Source organism: Sylvia atricapilla, chromosome 1, assembly GCF_009819655.1.
Source record: "Sylvia atricapilla isolate bSylAtr1 chromosome 1, bSylAtr1.pri, whole genome shotgun sequence".
In the NCBI taxonomy this organism is placed as follows: domain Eukaryota; kingdom Metazoa; phylum Chordata; class Aves; order Passeriformes; family Sylviidae; genus Sylvia; species Sylvia atricapilla.
Window position 1 is genome coordinate 110,878,871 of NC_089140.1, and position 22,549 is coordinate 110,901,419.

General features: G+C 37.2%; 1 protein-coding gene across 1 annotated transcript in view; it reads right to left on the reverse strand.

The window, feature by feature from the left end:
- The window catches only part of PRKDC (protein kinase, DNA-activated, catalytic subunit), an 81,456-nt gene that overhangs the window by 18,171 nt on the left and 40,736 nt on the right, over positions 1-22,549 (reverse strand). The window contains exons 47-69 of the mRNA XM_066330881.1: positions 21,986-22,123; positions 21,671-21,790; positions 20,635-20,778; positions 20,254-20,405; positions 19,556-19,687; positions 19,019-19,130; positions 17,533-17,657; positions 17,291-17,440; positions 16,732-16,905; positions 15,795-15,893; positions 14,874-15,084; positions 14,112-14,301; positions 13,533-13,748; positions 12,144-12,256; positions 10,987-11,118; positions 9,660-9,839; positions 6,147-6,355; positions 5,568-5,706; positions 4,949-5,137; positions 4,201-4,425; positions 3,513-3,621; positions 2,715-2,826; positions 967-1,156 (exon numbers count right to left, since the gene is read on the reverse strand). Coding sequence (XP_066186978.1) covers positions 967-1,156; positions 2,715-2,826; positions 3,513-3,621; positions 4,201-4,425; positions 4,949-5,137; positions 5,568-5,706; positions 6,147-6,355; positions 9,660-9,839; positions 10,987-11,118; positions 12,144-12,256; positions 13,533-13,748; positions 14,112-14,301; positions 14,874-15,084; positions 15,795-15,893; positions 16,732-16,905; positions 17,291-17,440; positions 17,533-17,657; positions 19,019-19,130; positions 19,556-19,687; positions 20,254-20,405; positions 20,635-20,778; positions 21,671-21,790; positions 21,986-22,123 — 3,561 coding nt within the window. The remainder of the gene's footprint in view (positions 1-966; positions 1,157-2,714; positions 2,827-3,512; positions 3,622-4,200; positions 4,426-4,948; positions 5,138-5,567; positions 5,707-6,146; positions 6,356-9,659; positions 9,840-10,986; positions 11,119-12,143; positions 12,257-13,532; positions 13,749-14,111; positions 14,302-14,873; positions 15,085-15,794; positions 15,894-16,731; positions 16,906-17,290; positions 17,441-17,532; positions 17,658-19,018; positions 19,131-19,555; positions 19,688-20,253; positions 20,406-20,634; positions 20,779-21,670; positions 21,791-21,985; positions 22,124-22,549) is intronic.

Consider the following 22,549-nt stretch of genomic DNA (forward strand, 5'->3'; position numbering starts at 1 on the left):
TGCTTGCTTGGTCTCATATCCAGAACCATATCTGTGCTAATGGAGAGTAGCAAATAGCAGAAGAGAAGAACAGAGGTTTAAAAACTGAGAAAATAATTCCAGCTGCATGAAGCGTTCAACTGCTCTGTAGTGCAAACACATGTGGGAAATCAACTTGATTTAAGATATCATTTAGAAAATCACTTATGTTTGTGTTCCAATGAGAAGTTTCATGGAAGATTAAAGGAAATCTTATTTTTCACTTACTCCTTCAAGAGTGTACAGTCAACAAAGCAATGTTATATTTTCTTATCAGACTGCTTAAAATAAACTCTTGTTGATGCCTGCAGATTTCTGCAGCACATCAGAAGATGGAAGACCTTGACTTAATTATTCATCTTAATTATTTTCAAGCTTGAAGCACCAAAGTCCCAACATCAAAAAGGCTGTTTTGGTCATTTCAACAGCCAGATTCAACCCAAAATTTCCTAAGTCACTTTACTTTAGTTCTTTGTTAGTGTTACCTAACAGCAGTAATGAAAACTGTGAAAAAAAAATTCAGCATTGCTGACTGAAGTAAATTATACTAACTCAATCAGAATTCAATTTGCTTCCTTGTACAGAAGAGATTATTTGTAAATACGAAGCATAATGCTTGACTGCAAGCATCTCTTCCATTAAAGACCAAAACATTTCAGATACTTTATCTGCCCTTTAGAGTGTCCAAAACCATCTGTTTATCAAAGCAGACTTCAGGCACATTTCCAGTAATGACAAGTTATCAACAACTTTGTAATTAACATTTATCCTTTTGTTTTCTTTCATTGTGGAACTGACTTTCTTGAGCTTTCAAAATGTCCTGGACAGCAGAGTCAAAAAGAGATAACGTGTGCCCTGGTAAAAGGGTACCAAAGACCACCTAAAAGGCTTTTCCAGCTTTTTCTGTATTTTCTCGGCAAATTGGAAGCTATCAGACAGCATATTCACCTGTTTCCTGGCACTTTCTATCATCTTCATTTTCATATTAAATTTGCAGCTTTTAATCATTGAGTGAATGTTTTCACTCTGTTGATCCACTTCCATTTGGCCACCAGCACTGTATTCTCCATCCACCTCCATACTGTCATTGGCCTGATCAGAGGGAAGTTTCTCCTGCAGTTTTTCAAGAAAGAAACACCTGCACAACAACAACAACAACAACAGGTATAGATCACTCTAGTATACATTCCAGGAAATGAATGTTCAAAAGTGTTGATCTGCCCAACAGCAAACAAAGCTAATAAAAAATGTCAAACTACAGCTATCACCTTTAGCAGGGCTAAACAGAGGCCTCAGAGACTGGACACTCCTAACAGTGGTCGGGTTGATCCTGAGACCATTTAGGATCTTGAACTGACAAGCTTAGTATTAGAAAATGTTCATTATAGAGTGGGGTTTTTTGTTAGTTAGTTCCTCTGTGCAAGCTCCAGTCCCCAAGTTCACCAAGCCATAACTTGCATTCCAGCTTCACAAACAGGAGTCTCAATTATTTAGTGTGAGTGCCAGGCTGTATTTTATATCAACCTGCTATTCAAATATTTATCACATCAACACATGCCAACATCAAAATGTGTACAGCAGAACAGGTCAGCAAGCACACTCACCTTTTGAAAGGGAATTGCCATGAATCAATGCTGAACCCTGTCACTTCACAACTAGTCCTATCTAATTTAATAGCACATCTCATTATGTAGACTGCTACTCAAAGCAGAGGACAGCACTACACTCTGAAGTGGTACTTGGCACATCCTTTGTTACTAATTTAAGATGAGCCAAAGGTTTTCTAAAAGCACATAAAATGTTTAAAACCCTGGCAAACCCTTCAAGCCATAAAAGTTTAGAGACTTTTTTCAAAAGTAAGCCATGCCACATATTCTGCCTAATACTGAACTGCAATAAGCTCTTCTATAGCCATGTTTTCCTGACACAAAGAGAGAACAAAATAAATCACAGAGCACAGTATGTGTTAGCAGAGCTACTGAAGAAATTATCACACATGAACACTAGAATCTAATCTAGATTTTCACTTGAACAATGTATTGGGATGAAGACTGACACCACGGCAAAGGACAAAAACTTTCAAATTTCAAACAGCATTCCAGTTTCCTCAGAGCTAATCCAAAGGAGTCTCCAGAGAGCCTTTGTTCTTTCTAGCAACAGTTGCACAACAGAAGTCTCCAATTAAAGCAGTGGTCATTAACTTTCCCATAAACAGGCGAAGCACTGAGAGTGACAGGGCTGGGCTTGTTTTGTGTGCTCCCTCATTTTGGAACTACCTACAAAGCAGGCATGAATTTTTATTTATAACTGATTGGCCTTTGGGTGGTGTATCATTGAGCTAAATGCAGCTAATCCACTAATTTAAGAGTATGTTTAAGGGCTGCTGAAATGGGCCAGTTTACACAGTGCATAGTCAATGATATAAGAAAATGCTTAAACCTACATCTATGTTTCCCTATCAAAATACAATTTATTCCCTGGCCATTTCTCAACCTCATTTTGCTCCTCACCACAAATCAGTCACATAAACTCCCCAGTTACACTGAGAAAGCTACTGCCACAGTTAAAAAAGAAAAAACCAAAGTCATATATTGGATCAAAACCCTCCCACACGAAAACAAGCAGCATTAGAAAAAGCACTTCCTGGAACTCAACAGGCACACGAAACTCAAGCTAACCCAAGAATGCAATTTTACCGATTTGTAATGATATCATCCCAGATGTTCATAGGATCCATTTTAGCATCTGGATATCTGCTTGTCCAAGTTCTAAGAAGTCTCTTAAGGGAAGCTTCCGAAGCTAAGTTACCTAGAAATCAATAAAGAACATTTTAAATGCATCTGAAGCCAAACAGCATGAAAACAGGCTAAACAAAATACAGTCTAACATTTAGACCAGAAAACTGCAATTAAGCAACCCACTTGCATTTCTGGGCTTGAACTAGAAATGCTACTTAGTGATCATCATGTTACTTTTGTTTGTTGCTGAAGCACAGAGAGTTCCATAAAGACACCTGTGTCAACTGCCACTGGGGATCACCACCAGGTAGTTGCCTTTCCATATATGAACATGCAGGAATATAGTGGAACTGTTAACTAAATTTAGTATCTAATTTGGTTTATGCACATTATGTGCACTTCGGGCCGACGTCAGCAGGTGCAATTTCTATACCACATCCATTTTTTCACCTCTGCTAACTGCTATTTACTGCCAAAAGTTAAACCAACAAAAAAGCTTAGTTTAAAACTTTAACTGACACTTTCAAAAGAGATGCCTGACTCTTATCAGAAGAGTTATGCTAATGAGATTTTGCAATAGAACACAAAGTTATGTTAAATCCTATCTTACAAAACTGTAATAGGTCTTACTGTCAAGAAGACAGTAAGAAGTAATTCCAGACTTATGCTTCTTCAAACAGCAGTTTAGAAATTCAAAGTTCAGGAAACCACAATTACTGAATACAAAAAGAAAACTGATAGAGAAAAAAAAATTACTGCTCTTGGTCATAAAATTGATGAAATCCTGTATTTCTGTCAAAGCTTGTACAGACTGCAGTTTGGTCATTCGACTTTGATATAATAAGGAATCAATACTGGAGTAGCTCTGAAAAGAAAGGGAGAGAATCAGAGACAGAATTTAAAGCATGGTTCTCTTCAGTGCTCTACAGATTATCCATTACATCTTACAAGTAATTTAATAGCTGATAATCAGAGAGCAGCTCTGCTTTGGAAAAGCACAGAGTCATATTCGAACTGCAATTCGTACCCTAGATTTTAGCAAATCTTACAGTCTAATCAAAACTTGATAATGGATGGAATTTGTAATTTCTCAATGCTTTGCAAGCTTGTTCTGGGGACAGAAGGCCCCTGAAAAGATGAATGAAATAAAATTTTTATTGTCTGCATAAACGACTACTCTGAAAAACGTATAAAAGTTTAAATCAGCAAAACAAAACAAAGTAAAACAGGAGGATGCACTTCACTGGCTCACTCACTTTCCATCATTGCAAGCAGTGAATTTAAAAGAAGTTTTGTCACATGACATGGAAGGCACCTAAATTTCATTGCATTTGAGTGAGTGTTTTTCTTGAGAGTATAATCTAGCAGCAGTAATAGCAACAGCAGTTTCATTGTTCCAGTTTACACAAAAAACCTCCATACCAGAGACAGAAGACACTATTACCTGCATGAATATCTGCATGCCATTGCTAATGTAATATTTGGCTCTGTCAAAATCATCTTGCAGGATGTACAGGAGACTAAGTTCTTGGCTGTAGTGCATTTCTATAATGGCTTTCTTCTGTTCTGTCTTCATTGCTTCATCAATAAAGGTTAGCAAAGTCTGGTCATTCTCCCCACTGAGCAGTAACTTCAATTTACTGCGTATTATATAGGGCAGATATGTCTCCTACAAGGTGAAAACATAGTTTTTATTTCTAGGAATAGAATATTAGATGATCAAATTTTTTGCTATCAGTGATAAATCAAATAAATATAAAAACATTTTGAATTTTTAAAAAGATATTTTCTCTTTAGGCAAATTCCTATTTGCTAACGAGTCACAGCAGCCTTTTCCTATAGCTCAAGGAGTTGTTAGTAAATTCTACCAGTTTCAAAATCCATGGTTTGGTAACTCTTAAAACAGGAAACAAATATTAGTGAGAAAAGCAACAAAAAAGGTTTGCAAAAGGAAGGAGGAGACAGTAAAGCTGGTCCTTTGGGATCTGCCATAGACTTGAGGTAAAAATTAAACCTCAAAAAGAACAAGCAGAAGAAATTGTTTCAATTTCTTTTAATATTGGATTCTCCAGTAATTTCCCTAATGAAGCAATCCAAACAACGCAATTGATTTTCACCCATAATCTCAATACTGTAGGACATCCCTGCAGAGGTAAAAATGGTGCAATATCAATGAGATAACTTCTAAAAACCTGAAAAAATGGATCACTCCATGTTTTGCTTAGGTCTGGAGGTTTTCCACTATCAATATTAACAGTAGCACAATACTCCAGAGACTTCCACATTGTGAGGTGGTCATAGCATTCCAGAGATGCAAGTTCCCAGAAGTCCTTCTCTGCTTCTGTTGGCTCTCCATCTTGCCAGTCTTCTTGGGAGAGTGCCTAGGGAATGAATTTGGAGGGGTGAATAGTGCCAGATTCCAGCCAAGAACCTGTTTCAATTCTAAGTCACCAGCAACTTAACTGTAATTCATAGTCTCATAAAATATCTATCCATTTAACAGTGTGACAGCAACACTAAATGAAGAAAATTCAAGCTTGGCTTGAATTAATTTAGACATAAATTGATTTCAGGTAGCTGTCTTCAGTAAACCTGCATTTTTGAAGAGTGAACATTTTAAATGAAGATTTGAGATTTGTCTTCATTTTTACTCACTGCAACTCATGCCATGAACACATGCAATTTGCTTGCTTGGGGTTGCAGTATGCCCATGTATTTTTACTTGTCTGCCTACATAACTGCACTTTTTTCTAATATGATTAGTTTTAAGTCATGAGAGATTTATGAAAAAAAATGTTGTTGTAATTTTACCTTATCATAATACTGAGCTGCTTCAGCATAATCATTCCTTGCTTCTGCCAACAAAGCCTTCTGTGTAATTTCCTTGGTCCCAATCTTACCACTGAAAATGCCACGAAGGGCATCATAATCCCCAAGGGATCTATAGAGCCTAGTAAAATTGAAAAGAGAAATCTTTTAAATACCTTAGCAGATGAATATCAATGCAAATAGAAGCTATTAAAAAATTCAATAAACAGTAATAGTACCAGTTTGAAATAGTAAATTTTTAGGAAGTGTTTCTTATGTAAGATCAGAAATACATACTTAACTACGTAAACTTCAACTTGTAGGGCAATAGCTGAACTATGGGAACTCCTACAGTTGGAAAGCTATGAACAAGATGTTCTTCAGCAGTCTGACAGCATCATGAGAGTGCACAGTTTTGAAGTCTAACTGCTCTCACTGACAGTATTAACTCAGAAGAAATTAAAAACATATATAATTCTTAAAGACAGAAAGACCAAAAAAGAAATCCCACAAGCCATAAAAGCAGAGCTCTTCACCAGGCAAACCTAAGTGGGAGCAAATTGATCTCAAACCAGAATTTACTTAGCAAGTTCAATCCATCTGATCACGTCTGGGGCCAGCTCTGTCCTCCCACGCATCCTTTTGGACGGAGGCTCCTCTGCAGGGGACAGAGCCATCAGGGCACGCTCCAGGAGAAGGATGCCCACTGGCTGCTGCAAACTTGCAAGGCAGCTGGTGCTCACATTAGCTGAGTCCAGTTCCAGTAGCTCTCTGTGCTGGTAACTCATTTCCTGTAAAATAAAACAACAGGTGTCTACTCAGTGTAAAACTAGACAGATCACTTTTTTGGTATCCTTTTATTTATAGTGCAAGCTTTGGAAATAAGCCATTAGACCTCCAGAAGTTCCCAACTCGGGGAAGATTGGAATCTTTTTCTACTGTGCTGTTGCTCTTTGGACACAGAACAGTACAAGAGAAACCCCATACACTTTGGCTCCAGGACATGGGATAACTCTCTGGACAGAATCACAAGGAAAGTGGGAGAGAGGCAGATGGACACATTGACAGCCTGAACTTTTCCTTCTGGTTTTGGGGAGGATTTTGCCTGCTACACAGCAGCTGTGCTTCACTTAGCCTATTCAGTGGTGCATTCCTGCCATAAGCCAAAGGCATGATTTACCATGAAGCCTTCTCTGAGCTGGAGAGAAGCTTCTTTCTATCCACACACTCAGCCAGTTTTAGCACATCACAGCTCCCTGTTAGATTCCTCCAGCACTGTACTCATCTACTCCTGCCTGATCTAAAGACATGACAATATTCCTCTTTATCATATTTAACATTAGTCCAGCTACGGAACAATCTCTTCTTCAGGATTAAACAATCTTGTTTAGTTCAATTTCTTTTAAATACTTAAATCACTATCCTAAATACAGGTGATTCTAATTCTAATACAAAATAAATCAAGAAAGCAGCATGTTTATTACATCTAGTGTTAGGTTTGTTCCTTAGTTTTCTTTTCCATTAAAGAAAAGTCACAACAGTATCTTCAAGAATTAAAATTAAAGAAGAAAAAATTCACAACATGGAAGAGGTGTGGTATAGCTTTCATTACAAGAAACAGCACCATATTTTATAGGGAAAATTCTTGCAACACAGCATGTTCAAGAATACTATGTGAAAAGAAACCACTGTTTGGAAATTGCAACAGGAGACTAAGAACAACCAAATTACACTCCTCTGATAAATGACAACCACCAGAAAAACTACAGGAGGCACCTGATATAAGCAAACTCACGACATACTTCGTAGAGCTGGAACTCTCACACTAATAAATTTGTGTTTAGTAAAGAAAGAGGAAAAAACCATAGCCTCTTGTAGCTTCCTAAGTTACAGACCAATAGACCCCAGTGAGGGGTTAGCACATATATCTTAACCACTGTTAAGGCAATTTCAATTAGCTGCACACATGCCTCAGACAAATTCCTTGACTGCAAGCTTTTAGGGGTTACATAAAGAACACAGTGACAACTGCACAATCTAAAACCTTAAGAAGAATTTTGCTAAGGTAAGACCAAAAGCCCTTTCTCATAAAAAGTGTAAGAACTCTGCACATGTAAGGGTATGTGCCAAGAATGAATATCCTCTCAAACTTAAAATTTACAGACACCATCCCACATCAAAGGAGGTATCTTTCTATTTACTGCATTTTGGTGACTATTTGATCACTTATCTTCTCAAAGCAGAGGGAATGTTCCCTGCTCCATATGTAACAAGGATTCTCTACTTGCACCATATGTTCAAAGATTAGGGAGAATGGCATCCCAGCTGGCCTGGCAGCTAAAATATTTCTAAGGCAACTATATGTTCTTCAGAGGCCAAGCATGTCTTTGGAGGCTATGTAAACTTTTGTCATGAAGTTAACCTCTTTTAGTATTTCAGCTGGTTCTTAATCTGCCCAGAAAGTGAATCCCAGAGCTTCAAAATCAATTTTACCATTATATGAGTAGACAAAACCAGCTCTTTTAACCCAGCAACTTACAATGGGACATGAACCTGTAGAAGACTGAAAAGTCAAACAACCAGAAAGAAACAGCAGGGAAGTAGGAAGCCTTTGTGAAACCAGCCAGTATTTATTATGCTGTTGGTATACAGGAAAGAAAAGCTGTACTTCCAAATGAGCAAGCCTCTAGGAGAGTCCTTGTGAGCCAAATGAAAGCCTTAACACTGCTGTACTCTTGCTCACACTCTCCCAGCTTGCTCACTTGATCAATGTGAACTCAATTCCCTACTGGGAAAAAACTTCCTCTCACTGCTTGCAGGCTATTTGGACTTCATGATATTGTACTTCTGTTATTGATGAGGATGGAAAGGAAGTGCTCTTACTGCTCTTACAAAGTCTGTATTTTTGAGGAAACTGAACTTACCTACTTTTTGAGTCTTCATTTAATGTCTATTCAGAAAAAAAAAAAAGTAGCCTAATGCAACAGTGTTATTAGCAGGGTCTAGACAGCATAATTCAACAAAAATAATATCATCAAGACAATGAACCAACAAATGCAGTGTCAAGAGGGAATATTAACAGATAGCTATTGTGAGATGCTGGCTCAAAAACTATACCAAGAAGCCCAGAAAAATCCCCATTGAATTTGACCTTTTATGCAGCTGCACAGAAAAAAGTAAACAAGAAACTACATTTTTTCAGATGTGTAATTGCAAGTCCTAAGAAGCAAAGTTTCTCTCTGTTTACAAAGCTAGTTCCAACTAGATGGTTCTCTCCTATTTGGAATGACACCTACTGTCATAGAGTATTTAAATTTCCGTAAAAAAAAAGAAACCATTAGCTGCCACTGAAGAAAAGATTCTTTTGAGAGCTAGGAATCAGACACAACATCAATACAGTTGATAAGAATCATTAAATACAGTGACAATGGGTATGTTAACAGGTACTGGGACAAAGTTTTTTTTATCTCTCTGAAAATTTGGTTAAAAGATGAAATTCACAATCTATTCCAGGTCAGTATATTCTCACAACAGAAATGCTCCTGTTTCCTTTCCAGTGACACAACTGTGGTTCACCCACTCATCCTCTGGTGAGCCCTTCCTTCATGACTGAAAATCCCCAGACAACTACTTCAGGGGACTAATTTGAAAAAAATAAACAAGAGAGGTTAACAACAAATGGTCTGACGGCTACTGATATCCTCAGGACATCAAAGAATTCCTCAGTAAGCACTTCCCAGAAACAGGAAGATAAGCACAACACCCACATAAGCCTTTCAATTGTTCTCAATTCCCACTTCAATTGAAACAGCTTTCATTTGTAATGAAAACCTCTTCTTGTTACTTTAAAACATTAAAAGGTGACTCAAACTCTAGAGATCAGAAATCGTAGAAACCTTGTAAAGTCAGTTCAGAGGTATGAACTACCTTGTTCACATTAAGTGTCACTCGAAATACCCATTTGGTAAACAATTATCCTTCCATCTCTGTCTAAACTTCATTGACAGTATTTGACCTTCATTACCACTGGGTTTATCACACATTCAGACAGAGACACTGTATCCAGTTACTTTCATGCCATATAGGAGGACTTACCTGGATGCAGGCAATGAACGGTGGAAAGTATGACAGGCTCATGCTGAGGAAATTATTGAAGTCGTTCAGCAGCTTCTGGACAATGGCGTTTTTCTCAGAAGGGTTTTTAGATTTTTTTACCTCATGAAAAATTCCACTAAACAAACTGCTGAAAAGTTGCTTGGCAAATGTTGGATCTTTCTGTAAATTACAACAAAAATGGTAAGGTCACTGAATTTTGCTGTGACACAATAGACTGTTAAATAAAATTAAAATATATGACCCACCCTGTATCTAATCCCTAGACACTCTTTGGGAGTGGTCTATTTAGTCTGGCACGCATCTCACCTGTGCTGGGAATCACTGTACTACCCATTCAAATCCCATTTTAATTCTTCTACTTAAAGAAACTCCAAGGCAATGCAGGTTTTCAGGCCAGAGTTTTGGTGGAGAGGGTGGAATTTGCCATTTTCACATACTCACAACTGCCATTACAGGAACCAGACATGCAATATCATGTGAGGGACAACACAGTCCATTAAGTGAGTTTCAGAAAAAAATAAGACATCAATGTGTGAGGAGACTTGGTCCTAAAAACTGAGGCAGCTAACAGAGAGACAGACTGTCTGTACAGACAGCAGTTTCATCTGAGACTTAAAGGCATTTTTTCAATCCAGAAACACATTTGTGTGTGTAACATCTTTGTCTATCATGGGTCTGGAATTCGGTCTAACTCTTTATCTAAGGCTATAGTGAAAACTAGTGAGTGTGCTACTTCCGTCCTTCACAGAGAGATAAGGGACTGTCAGAAGTAATGAAATACAAAAGGTAATTGGGAAGACTGTGACTTCCCAAAGACTATAAAACGGGATTCAGTCTGCTGTTCAATTCAGTCTACAGTTTCTACCACTCTCATGTTGGAAAAGAAATATTAGATCAGCTTTACTGAGCAGTCTGAGTCCAGTCTTAAGTTACATTAAGCTTATTTGTATTTTTACAGGTCTATTACAGACATATAATAGAAGAGAAATGGCTGTTCTGTTACTGAACAGTGAGATGTCCTTTGCAATAATGTCTGCAGAGACCACCATCTGCTTCTCAAGCAAAGGAACCTGCAGAAATATACAACAGCTGATGTATCCAGTCCCCAACTGCTCAGGTGAGACAAGCAAAGCCTATTCTCTGAACATTGCACCAGCACAGGAGAAACACTCCCTCAAAACAGCTTCTTTAAATGTGTATCACAGTGGGTGACTGCAAATCTATTTTCCAAGTGGTTGCCCAGCTATATAACACTTTCCCTACAGGACCAGAAAACTTCACAAGTGACCTTTGAAAGCATACAGACCTGGGCAAGGCCCTGCAGAGGGGCAATGAGACTGCTGTATTCAATCTGTATGTCAGGAAGGTCTCCCACTCGGTAACTTCTGTACAAAGTAACCTGGGCATCATACTTCATCTTCAGCTCAGATTTCACCTCCTGAAATGCGTTAATCATGTTAAAAATAGTTAGGAAATGGCGTCAAGATGTGCCAGGAGAGGTTTAAATTAGATATTAGGAAAAATTTTTCACAGAAGGAGTGGTCAGGCATTGGAATGAGCCTCCCACAAAAGTGGAGGAAACACCATCACTGGAGGTGTTTAAAAGACTGGGGATTTTGTTGGTTGTATTTTGGACTGCCATACAGAATATATTTACAGGTTGTCTCTCATAGGGTGGGAGGAAATGGTAGCTTTAGCCTGTAAGAAAACATAAATGGGCTAAAATAGGTGTTTGTGTGGTTCTTCCAGACAGAAGTTCTGTTTACACAGTTGTCTGCATCTGCAGAGTATTACAGGAGTGTCTCAAACTGGTAGCTCTCAATCCCAGGTTCCTTTGCTCTTGGGACTAAATGCTATCAGTTTTTGACAGTAACGTGTGTTATTTTTAGTAACAGGAACCTGTGAAAAAGTGCTACAGAGCTTAAAACCACTTAGATTTATTGTAAGTACATAACACAACCAGGAAACCCACAAAGTAGTAAGTTCCTAGCCCTGATAATCACTCAGCAAATTATTATTACTGAAATTCCTTCAGGTTAAAAGTTCAAACCAGTTCTGGTTAGTCCATCAACTGTACCACATTTTGAGTTCACCTTCAGATGCTGGATAATGATCTCCAACTACTTCTGCAGTGCATTGTAGCTCTAAGGCTCCTAGATTCCAGAATGACAACTGTAAAGGGCTTCCCAACAGCTGTGAGGGGTGCCCATCACACAAAATCACTCCATGCACTTTAGGTGGTAGATTGGAAGTGTTATCATCCACCTCTGTTGTTGCCCATGCTAAGTAACATCTTTAAGGCCACAAATAGCATTATTCCCAAATAAAACCTTCTAAAGCTCTTAAAGCAGCAACCAGTACCTCACACCTTCCCTTTCCTCACAAAGTTACTACAAGAGATGAAGTACAAAACTGCAAATGGCGCGGAGACTTAAAGTTTTAAACCCATTTGGATTGACAAACCTTTTCTCTTTTCTGTTCAGCCAGACTTTTTCTGGCATAAATCAGACTGAGTTTGTCTTGGTCCTTCAAGAAACGTCTCCGCAGTCTTAGAATTTCTGCTCGTTCTTCTATACCTAGGGAACATATGATCATGTCCACAGCTTTTCCTTTCAGATTTAAGGCAAAAGCATCATATGAAAACAAACATCATCTTTGTGTGTACTAGCTTACCAGATGGTCTCCTAAACTCAATGCAAAGCCTTTCAACAAGCTAGCCAATGATAACAAATTAAGCAGCTCTTAGGAGAAGAGGTAATAAGCATTTATAATAGAGACTTCAAGTGCATGGATGAGGTATAAAGACCAAACTATTGTACAGGCAAAGACACTAAAACTCATAAACAAATATGCCCCACATGCCAGATTTAAAGATCTCAAAGGCATGTATGGCATGAATTTGCACTATATTCCAGAAAATATATAACTTCTAAATAAAAGAGGTGCTAAAAGATATTCAAATATTGTGGAGTAAGAATACTGTACTGTATTTTTCAAGGTACAATTACAGAACTGCCACTGGATCAATTCCTGCTCAGGACAGTCACGGGGAAAGGCCACTTAACTGACTGTCAGTTCAGTCCATTTCCTAGAAAAGGAGAGTGAGCAAACAAAAACATACCACTCTAATAGGTATTTTCCTGGGCAGAAGACCAGGGATTAATTAAAAGATAGACTGAGCTCTCTATTTCTGTAGTTCTGCATGAACTACAGTCCATTATTCATAACTGCCCTGAAACACCTCACAGGTACTGAAAAGGTTGATCTTTATAGCTCTATGTGAACTCCTAATGCCATCCTTTTGGTCAAAATTTTAATGACAAAGTAGACAAGGGTTAAAGAAGGAGAAGGATCCTAAATCACTTCAGAGCAGTACTGATATTTTTCAGTTATTGACTGGGTGGGAAAAGGAGCATTCTCCGAAAAAAGCAAGGACTTCTAATGACAGATTGCAAAATGCTGGAGATCAGTTGAATCAGCTGAAATGATTTAGAAAATATGTTTAAAAATATTTCTTCTTTAAGGAGTTAAATTTAAAACAGAAGGGTCAGAACTGTTTGATATTCATGCTGTGATCCTCCTAGGGAGAGGTAGGAATGCAGAGATCACACCAACTGGTTTCTCATCCAGTCAGTTCTTTCAAAGAGCAACATGTAATTGTACAATTCCTAGCACAATCCTAGCTTTTTGGCACATGTTGTGTATCATCACACACTCTGGAAACAAAATCTCTCAAGGTGAACCTCAGGTGGACTGTCTCAAAGATAATGGAACTGCCAGCCAAATAACTGACAAGGATGGTTTATAAAAGTGTACTAATTGCACAGAAATTGCACAGTAAAGCTTACAGACCTTTAGTTTTGCTGTCCACTTCATCTCCAGGCAAACCCAATCTTTTTTTCCCAAAATCTGGCCCCACTGGTTTAAAGGTTGCTTGTTTAAATTTCTCACTCCGTTTGCTAACCAACAGCATGGATGAAGACAAGGATTCAGAGGATGAAGGAACTGCATACTCTGCCAACGTGTCAATGCTACTTCCAGTCAGCCAATTAAAAGAACTTCTACCACCTGTAACAAGAAATTGCCAAAGTGCTGTAACATACTCAGATATAAATAAAGTGAAAATATCTATGAGATACGTATTTTTTATCTCCTAAAAATATAATTTCCTAGTGTTTAAGAGCAGAATAGATTTCAAGCTGCTAGGTAAGACAGTGTTTCTTTTACATTAGGCAGAACATAAAATACATACAAGACTAATAAAAATGTGATTTTTTTTTCTCATACCACACACACACACACACACACACACACACAAAGTCCTTGAAAACAAAATTGGAAATGCATTTACACTTTCACATTAAAAAAATCATATGCAACAGAAATTACATCATTCCTACAGCAAAAAAGAAAACACTGGTCTAGACTTACTGCCATGCTGTGTAGGTGTAAATTCATATTGCCTTTGAGTAGCCCTCACTTGCCCAGCGACTGACCCAGAAGAAGAAAGGGATCTTTCCTGTGACACATTCCTGTGGATACTTGGAGAAGCCTGAGTGTCCACAAACATTGGTGTGAGCACAGTGCTTCGGTAACGCCAGCTGGAATCAACTACAAAGTCCTATGAATAAAGAAAGATTTAAGTAGAACAATAAAGATGGATTTCTTCATTGAGCATGACAGCAGAAATTACAGTCCAGAAATCAAAACACTCTCCCAGATACAGGGGCAGAACCTGACTATATATAATAAATACCCCAACAAACCACAAACATGTACAAATTCTCCACAGCTTACTAAAAAGTAAAAAAAGCTCACTAATTTAGACTGGTCAGTTGAGGACTGATTTACAGCTCTTGCACCAGTATTCCTATTTCTTGACTGTACTTCTCCAGTTGATGGTGCCTCTCTTTGCTATCCTCTTTTTTAGTATTTCAGTACTCTACAAATCAGCTATTTTTGGTATATTATCTCAATTAAACATACATTTTTTTAAAGAAAGTACAATTATTGCCCCCACAAAATCATCAAACTTCTGATAGTGTACACAGTAACTGCTGCACCTGTTAACCCTTCGAGCACAAAATACTTTGAAAAATTTCCTTCATTATGCCATTCCTTTCTACGTTCTAACTACATTAAGGAGTAGAATTTGTCACACAGCTGCATACAGGACAACACAGTACAATTCACCTGAAACTTGCATTCAGACAGTGGATGCTCAAATATTTTCCTGGAGTAATCCGGGCTCTTGCTTGTCATTTCAAGCAGAAAATTTGTGATTAGACTCAAGTACTGTGTTTCAATCTTGGTGGAATATAAAGAACTTAACAATGACAGCATGCGATCAAGAGTATTTGTGGGCAACCTTGTCTCATGACTCCAAAAATTCCTAACAATTAATCTGTAAAGGCAAAGAATAAAGTTATTCTTGGTTATCTTCAAACAGAACATCCTTTCCCCACTCCCTTCTAAAAAAGCCAAGTAAAAAAGAGAAAAAAACCCAAACCCAGCAAAAATCTACAAAACAATAAACTGTTAAGGCCTTAAACTAACATTTTCAAGCCATTAATCTTCCATTGAATTACACCGAATTCCTCATTCATCTACCATGTTCTGTGCCTCATATAAAAGGTTTACCATGAAAAAATTATTTCCATCAACATTTTTCATCTTGAGAAGTACTATAGATGGAGAAGCACCAAGATCTCCTATTTTATCTTCGGCTTCACCAAAAAAAATTGTAAAAATCCAAGATTAATCTACTGTTGTGTGTTTGTGTATAGCAGGGTCCTCCTTGTTCAAAAACTCTAGAACATTAATGCAGAATTAGGTTTAACATAATGAAACAACCTCCCCATGGCTTAGAAGCTTCACTTACACTTGGTGTAACACCATGAGACACGATTTTATAAATTAACTTACTAGAAGAAAAGGAAATGGTATTATCTCAGTGTTACTCTTTTATAATTAAAAACATAAAATATTACTTAAAAAATAAAAAAAAAAATACTACTTTAAAACACTCTAAGGATCGACTATTTTGCTATAGACAAAGGAAGAGAAATGGAGGTATTTTTATTTCAGACAGTTGTCACAACACTCTCTACTCACTGCAATTCAGCATTCTCATCAGTCAGTCCTTGAAGCAGCATTTCTTTTGCCACTTTGAGTATCTCCCGAGAATCATCATCTGCTTGACTTTCTGGATCACTGACGGTAGGAGAAAAATATCTCTTAATGACTTCTCTCTAACAATTCATAGCAAAGTAAATGGATGAGGATGGTGGGACAAAAAGGAGGAGTATGCCCTCTGATAAAAATCTCAACTTGGCGTGACAACATAACATGAGGTCTTCCTTGCCAAAAAAGCCTTGTATCTCCACTACTTATAAAATAAACGATTTAATAAGCTAATTAATATGTTAGGTATTTATTATGAAGTTTGCAAGGTTGAATCTGAAAAAACAGGCAAAGAATGCTTTTCACAATTGATGCTGGAGTAAAAATCGACTGTACTTTTTCTTTGCAATAACTGTCCCTTCAAAGAGTTATCTTGGGAAAAAGCACATAAAACCCAACTAAATTAGATAATTCAACAGCAACCCACTTGTCAAACTGAGTATATGTCTGTTCCCTAGTCTAAGGGGTCAAACAGAAAGACCATCTTTACACTACCAGATTGAAGAGATTCAGATCGTGCCCATGCGCCTTAATGCATCTATCTAAGGGCAAATTTCTTTAATGTATAATTTTCAGTAGTTAAAATTTTCCAGAAACAAGGAAAAAAGCTGGAGCATTGAAGTGAAGACCTCTTATGCCATCCTGCTGTGGTGATACAACATCCTAATTCTGGTCCAAGTATTTATCCCTTACTGGAAGTGATAAAATTGTCACCAAAGGACAAAGCCAGTTAGGCAAACTACAGACTATTCTTCTGACAACTGGAAAAATCCCTGACTGAGGGACAAGAAGTTGGAAGGTTGTTACAAACACTTTCACTCTGCCTGTGACAAACCACTGGAAGACAACATCTGCAGTGAACACACACCTGTAATTATCATAAATCCACATCAGGATATCATACATGCGCTGTCGACATATTACAGAAGGGTGAGAAATGAACCCTGTCACTCCAGGCAGAAGTTCTTTAAGTTCCAGTGGTTTTAATTTAGACAGCATCTTGTACACTATATCCAAACAAACCCTCTGTCTTTCATCATCTCTAAAAGAAGAAGGGAAAAAAACAACCAGTTACATTGCTTTTTTCATCATTGCTACACACAGAACTAGAAGATCAGTTTACATTTTAGCAACAATATTTCATTTTTCATAAAGGGCTTTAGGTAAATACTTTTGGACTCAATCTAAGACCAATCAAAACTAATAACAAACTACAGAAATTGACATCCCACTGGTGTTTCACTCTAAGGCTATTTTAGGGGGTGTTTGTTCATTTTTCACAATGAACTAACCATCTTAACTCTGAGATTACATTAACTCAAATTAGGGGAACAATGACCAAAAAATAGTCAATTTATAAATGCTTCTGAATGTAAAAATGCTATCAAGAAACTTGAACTATCCATCAGAATCACATGACTACTTACCTATGATTCATGATCTGGATAAAGTCTTTACTCTTTAACTGCAAGTGGAGATCAGGAACTTCTTCAGCCCGGCACATTATTACTTCCAGACAGAAGGTTTTCATCACACCATGAAGTTTAGGTATCAAAAAGAATACTGCATTGATAAACCTTAACATATCAGAAGTCCACAAAGAAAAGCAAGTTATTCTCTCTTATTCCTCTAGATTTACAGTCAACATACCACATAAATCATGACATACCTGTCAGCAAGAGGTGGAAAGTTTTTAACAACTTTATTCAAGCATTGAATAAACTTATCATGTTGCGTGTTCTGATGATGTTTTAATTGTTTTATAACACAATCATAAACTGGATCTTCAAGTATCTGAAAATGAGAAAGACAGTAAGACAAGGATACCCATGAAAATCATAACCACCTTAACGAAACATGGTTTTGCTGCCATACTGTTGGATTCTTGTGCATTTCATTAGGCAAGATCCAGCCAACTCATCTTAAACTTTTTGGTGCTTCATGGGTCCTGTACGGCTCTGCCTGGCTAAAACACGACTGCCGCTTTAAAAACATATTTGCGAGCTTCCTTTGATTGGTTTGGAACCAACGCCTTAATTTTGTAGTACGAGTTGCTTAGTATGCTTATATGAATGATAAGCAGCTTCTCATTTAGTATAGATTTCCAATCAATGAATGTAAAAACCAGACATTTTTAGTAAAGAGGTGAGAAACAACCAGCAACCTGTAACTAACAGCACCGGTATAAGCCCTGCTCAGGATAAAATTGACACCATCTTTGCTCATTTATTTAAAATACTCTTACAATGGAACTTGAAAGACTGAGAAAGACTTAATGAAGATTTATGAAATATGCTCTACAAACTGTGAAAGAATAACCAGAATGCAATTAAAGTTGGGAAAGAAGCAAGGATAATAAGGAGAGAAGGAAGAATAACCTACAAGCTCAGGCTAATACTCCACTTAACCAACAACTTAGTGTTTTTGTCTCAAATAGCAGTTACAGAATTATATTTAGGGGGAACACACGATCCTGGCTGCATATTGTCCTCTTTTTCTCTTATACAACCCAAGACGCATTTGTCATTAGATAAAGGATCTTTGAGTGTACATTGCTGTCTGGTGTATTTAGAACCTGTCCGTGACATTTTTTTGTGCATGAATTTACCTAATTTCCATTTGAACCTGCTTATCTGCTTATCCCTAGAACCTCTTCTGGCACCAAACTCCAGAAGTTCCTGAAATACTTTGTAAAGAATTACTTCTAACATATGTCTCAAACTGATTTCTGTGATCATCAAGCACAATCCCTCAGTTCTAGCACTGTAGGATTTGGTGAGTAACAGTTTTGCATTCACCTCATCCACTACTTATAAAATAACTGGATTCAGATATTGTTATTTAAAAGGTAGTTCCAAACCTCCCAACTTGCTTTTCTTTTCCTCTTAAACCCCCCAACTTTAAAACATACCATGCTAGTGTTGGCAAAAGCTGAACAAAGCCATTGAAAGAGATCATTCACTGTCAGCTCCAAAAGACCAAAGCAAAAATTCTGCACTTAGTCTGTCCTCAAATTCTTTTAATGTTGAGTTAGTAGTTTAAATCTTTAATTAATTTCTCGGATAAAGACTGCTGAGTTTTAAATACATTCATTTTTGGATCTGAACTGATTAGTCATACAGAAGATGAACATATAATTAAGCCAGTTCACTTACATTTCCTCTCTCAGCGATGTATTGAAGAGCAAGTCCCAAAACTTCTGCTGCAGCTGCATAAACTTCTCTATATTTTAGTAAGCCCATGTTGTTGGTCAAAGCTTGGAAATACCTAGCACAAAAGATATTCCTGCTGTAAGCCACTACTCCAGCATGCAAATTTAAACTGAGGCAAAAAATTCATCTGAGCTGCCTAGAGTAATAGTGACCGCTTTCAGAAGAGCTGAACACAACATGCATTCTCCACTTGCAGTGTCTCAAATCTCTGCTTTAGCAACTCCTGACTATGAATTTCCACAAAAATGCAACCTGGGGCCCACTGTAAAAAAAGCATACAACTTTCTAGATACCTTCCAAAATAAACGTGGTTGGCAACTCATAGCTAGAAAAGTATTACATCTGACAGGTGACAGCAAAGGGGTGACAGGACAAAGGATTCCAAAGAACAAGCTCCTATACTTCCTGCTGACAAAATAAACTTGTTCTCTTTGGCTTAAGACTTTTTCAAGTTCATTCACAAAAAACTACATTTCTCACCTGCAACGATCTATTTCACATTTTGGGTCAAAGGGTGGCAAATTATTAGCAAGAACAATTCCCAGCAACTGAATTCCCACTGAATTATCCTTTGTATCAGGGTCTTCACTTGAAAACTTTTCAAATATTAAACTGTTGGGATATAAAAACAAAAGCAATGATATACATGAAAAACCCAAAACAGACACACTTTAAATCACTCACTGTCTTTGTACACAGGGATGTATACACACATCTACCACCCATCTCAAAGGGATATTGTCAGAAAGAAGTAGATATTTAGCTTCAATGAAGAAGTCTTTGCAAAGAAACCCACACCAAAGCAACTGAATATAGATTGTAAGCCCACACAAATGCTTGACATGTTCACAAGCATGGTAGACAGCGCAAGTCTTATTAAGAGTGCACCAATATTCAGTGATAATATTCAAAACTTCAAATATAAAATGTCTTTGCAGAGATTACTCCTGCTTTTGTTGCTGCTGCTATAATCTTTTACATGTTTTCCCATCTCTTCCTCCTTGTTGTTTTCCAAATTAATTTACAATCTTTGAAGAGTTTGCTTCTGAAGTTCTACTGTTCACTGTAGGGACAAAAAGTTTACTATTGCAGCTGAATTTAACTTCCTGTGTTCTTTGACACCCTTCACTTATAGTTTTGAAATATTGATAAAAGAAAGCAATTGTCCAAACGTTTACCTGTAAGGTATGGAGAGACAGCTCTTCCAACACTCTATAACTGTCTTTATGATTTCCAAATTGTGTCTGAATACAGCTCTTTTGGGGTGAAATGCATTCTTCATCAAGAATTCAAGCAATCTGTTAGCCAAAATCTCATCCTTAATATTCCCCTACAAAATCAGGACCAAAAATAAATATAGTGACTCTGAGAAGATATATATTGCTTTATGAAAGCAATAAAGTAATAAACAAGTTATGTTTGACATTTAATATGTAAAAGAATTGTAAAATGTAGAAGTGGACTGATGTATAAAATTATTTAAGAGCATAAAAACAAACTCAGTCACTCTTTACCAAACAGTCAAAATAACATTAAAAATGAATTTGATATTTCCTTACTTTGGGAGTGGCAACACTTGTCCAGGAAAGGATTGTAACTACTATTTCCACTACCATGTAATGGATCCCTTCACCTCCATTATTTCCAGAAACAACAAGTTGCAGCAATGGACCAAGCCAGTGCTTCGCATAAGGCCGGAACACCTACAGAGAATCAATGATAAACTACAAGTTACATAACTATTTATCAACCTGCTGTTCAATAAATATTACTGGTAAGACTGCTAAACCAATCTCTTTAGCACTTTGCTCAACCCCTGAGGGAACGACCACTATAATTTAAAAATAAAAAGCAACCATAACTACATTTCTCACTTTTGCTTAGAAACCTTTAGCCACAGAAAGTGATTTATTTCACTAGATCACAGAAAATATGGCTCTCACATAGAATATCTGTCTGTAAAGGATTTGAAAGAGTATGCCATTCACCCACCCTTCCATTTCAGACAGCGTTACTAAGAAAGTAGCATTAAACAGATCTAAAGATTCTTGAATTAATTCTGAAATTCAGCATTTTTGGATTTGGAATATTTTAGACAGGACCATTATACTTTAAAATCACTGTATGAAGTAGATTGAGAATGTTTTACCCAAGAATGAGAGTTAGAACACAAAACATTGCTTCTCGAGCAAACACAGGTTATGCAATCTTAGTATCTTTCTGTAACAAGAAAATCATTTAGCTCAAAGTGTTTCTATAAGACCCACCCATGTCCACTAATAAAACATTGTATTTGCTCCTGTGAAGATGGAAAGCCCCACCCCTTGCCTAGTATCAATGAATACATAACTTGTGGTTTCCAGAAGACACGCATACTGCAACACCCTCTACTTAAAGAAGTAGAATATGGGAGAAAAAGTATTAATGATGCATTCAAAATACTTGCACTATGTGAAATTTTGGGCCATAAATGCACTCCTTTTTATCACAGTAAATTACTCAATTTGAATGCCCCAAAGGTCTCAGCTGATGAAATATTTTACCCTGTAACATTAAGAGTTACACATTCGATATTATGAATAAAAAATTACTCACATCCTCAGTATTAACAATAAGCTTTGCTATGAAGAGACGAATATTTAATGGTACTGATGGGTTTCCTAATTTGCCATGAAGAAATTTCATCCAAAGAGGAAGATCTACTGGAACTGTCCCCTGAAATTTAGAAGAGATGAACAAAAATCACTTCTTGCACCCAACAGGCTCACCAAGCCAAAAAGCCCCAAGCTCAAACCACACAGGTTTCACTATAATATAGCCAATAAAATTAATAAATGAAAGGATTCAATCACAACTCTCTTTTCTTGGTCATATTAACGGAAATTTGCCAACTTTTTAGTTAATACTGGCCTCCTCCACTTTGGGTGTGATCTGGCTCCTCTGCATATGTTTAATCAGAGTGGTCATAGAAGCCATACATTCATGTTGGTTGAATTCATCCATTTCCAGCTCCATCTCATCATTTGAAACCTTGTATTCAGTAGGCTCCTAAAAAAAAAGCATTACTATGGTTAATAACAATACCGTTTCTTTTAAATCCCAATCATGCCATGAGTCATTCTGACCTTATCTGTGCTTAGATTTGACTACACATTCAGTGAGTCCAACTGGGAACACATCAAATGTGTTGTTCAAACAGATGCCTCCCAAATGCATGCATCAGATCTGCATATTCTTTACTTTTTGTGCCAATGGATGCCAACTTTATGTTACTCTGACTTTACTACCTGACAGGACAGGTATGGCAAATGCTGAAAGCAGGAAGAGTTAAGCTGAACCTCAAAGAAATTATCTCATTTCATAGCTCAAAGAATACATTAACACCTCTATTTTTATAGATATGTTGTTTCTCACTGAGTAGCATTTGCAGAGCTCTTTTTTGCTGCACAGAGTAAATCACAAAAGAAAATTGTT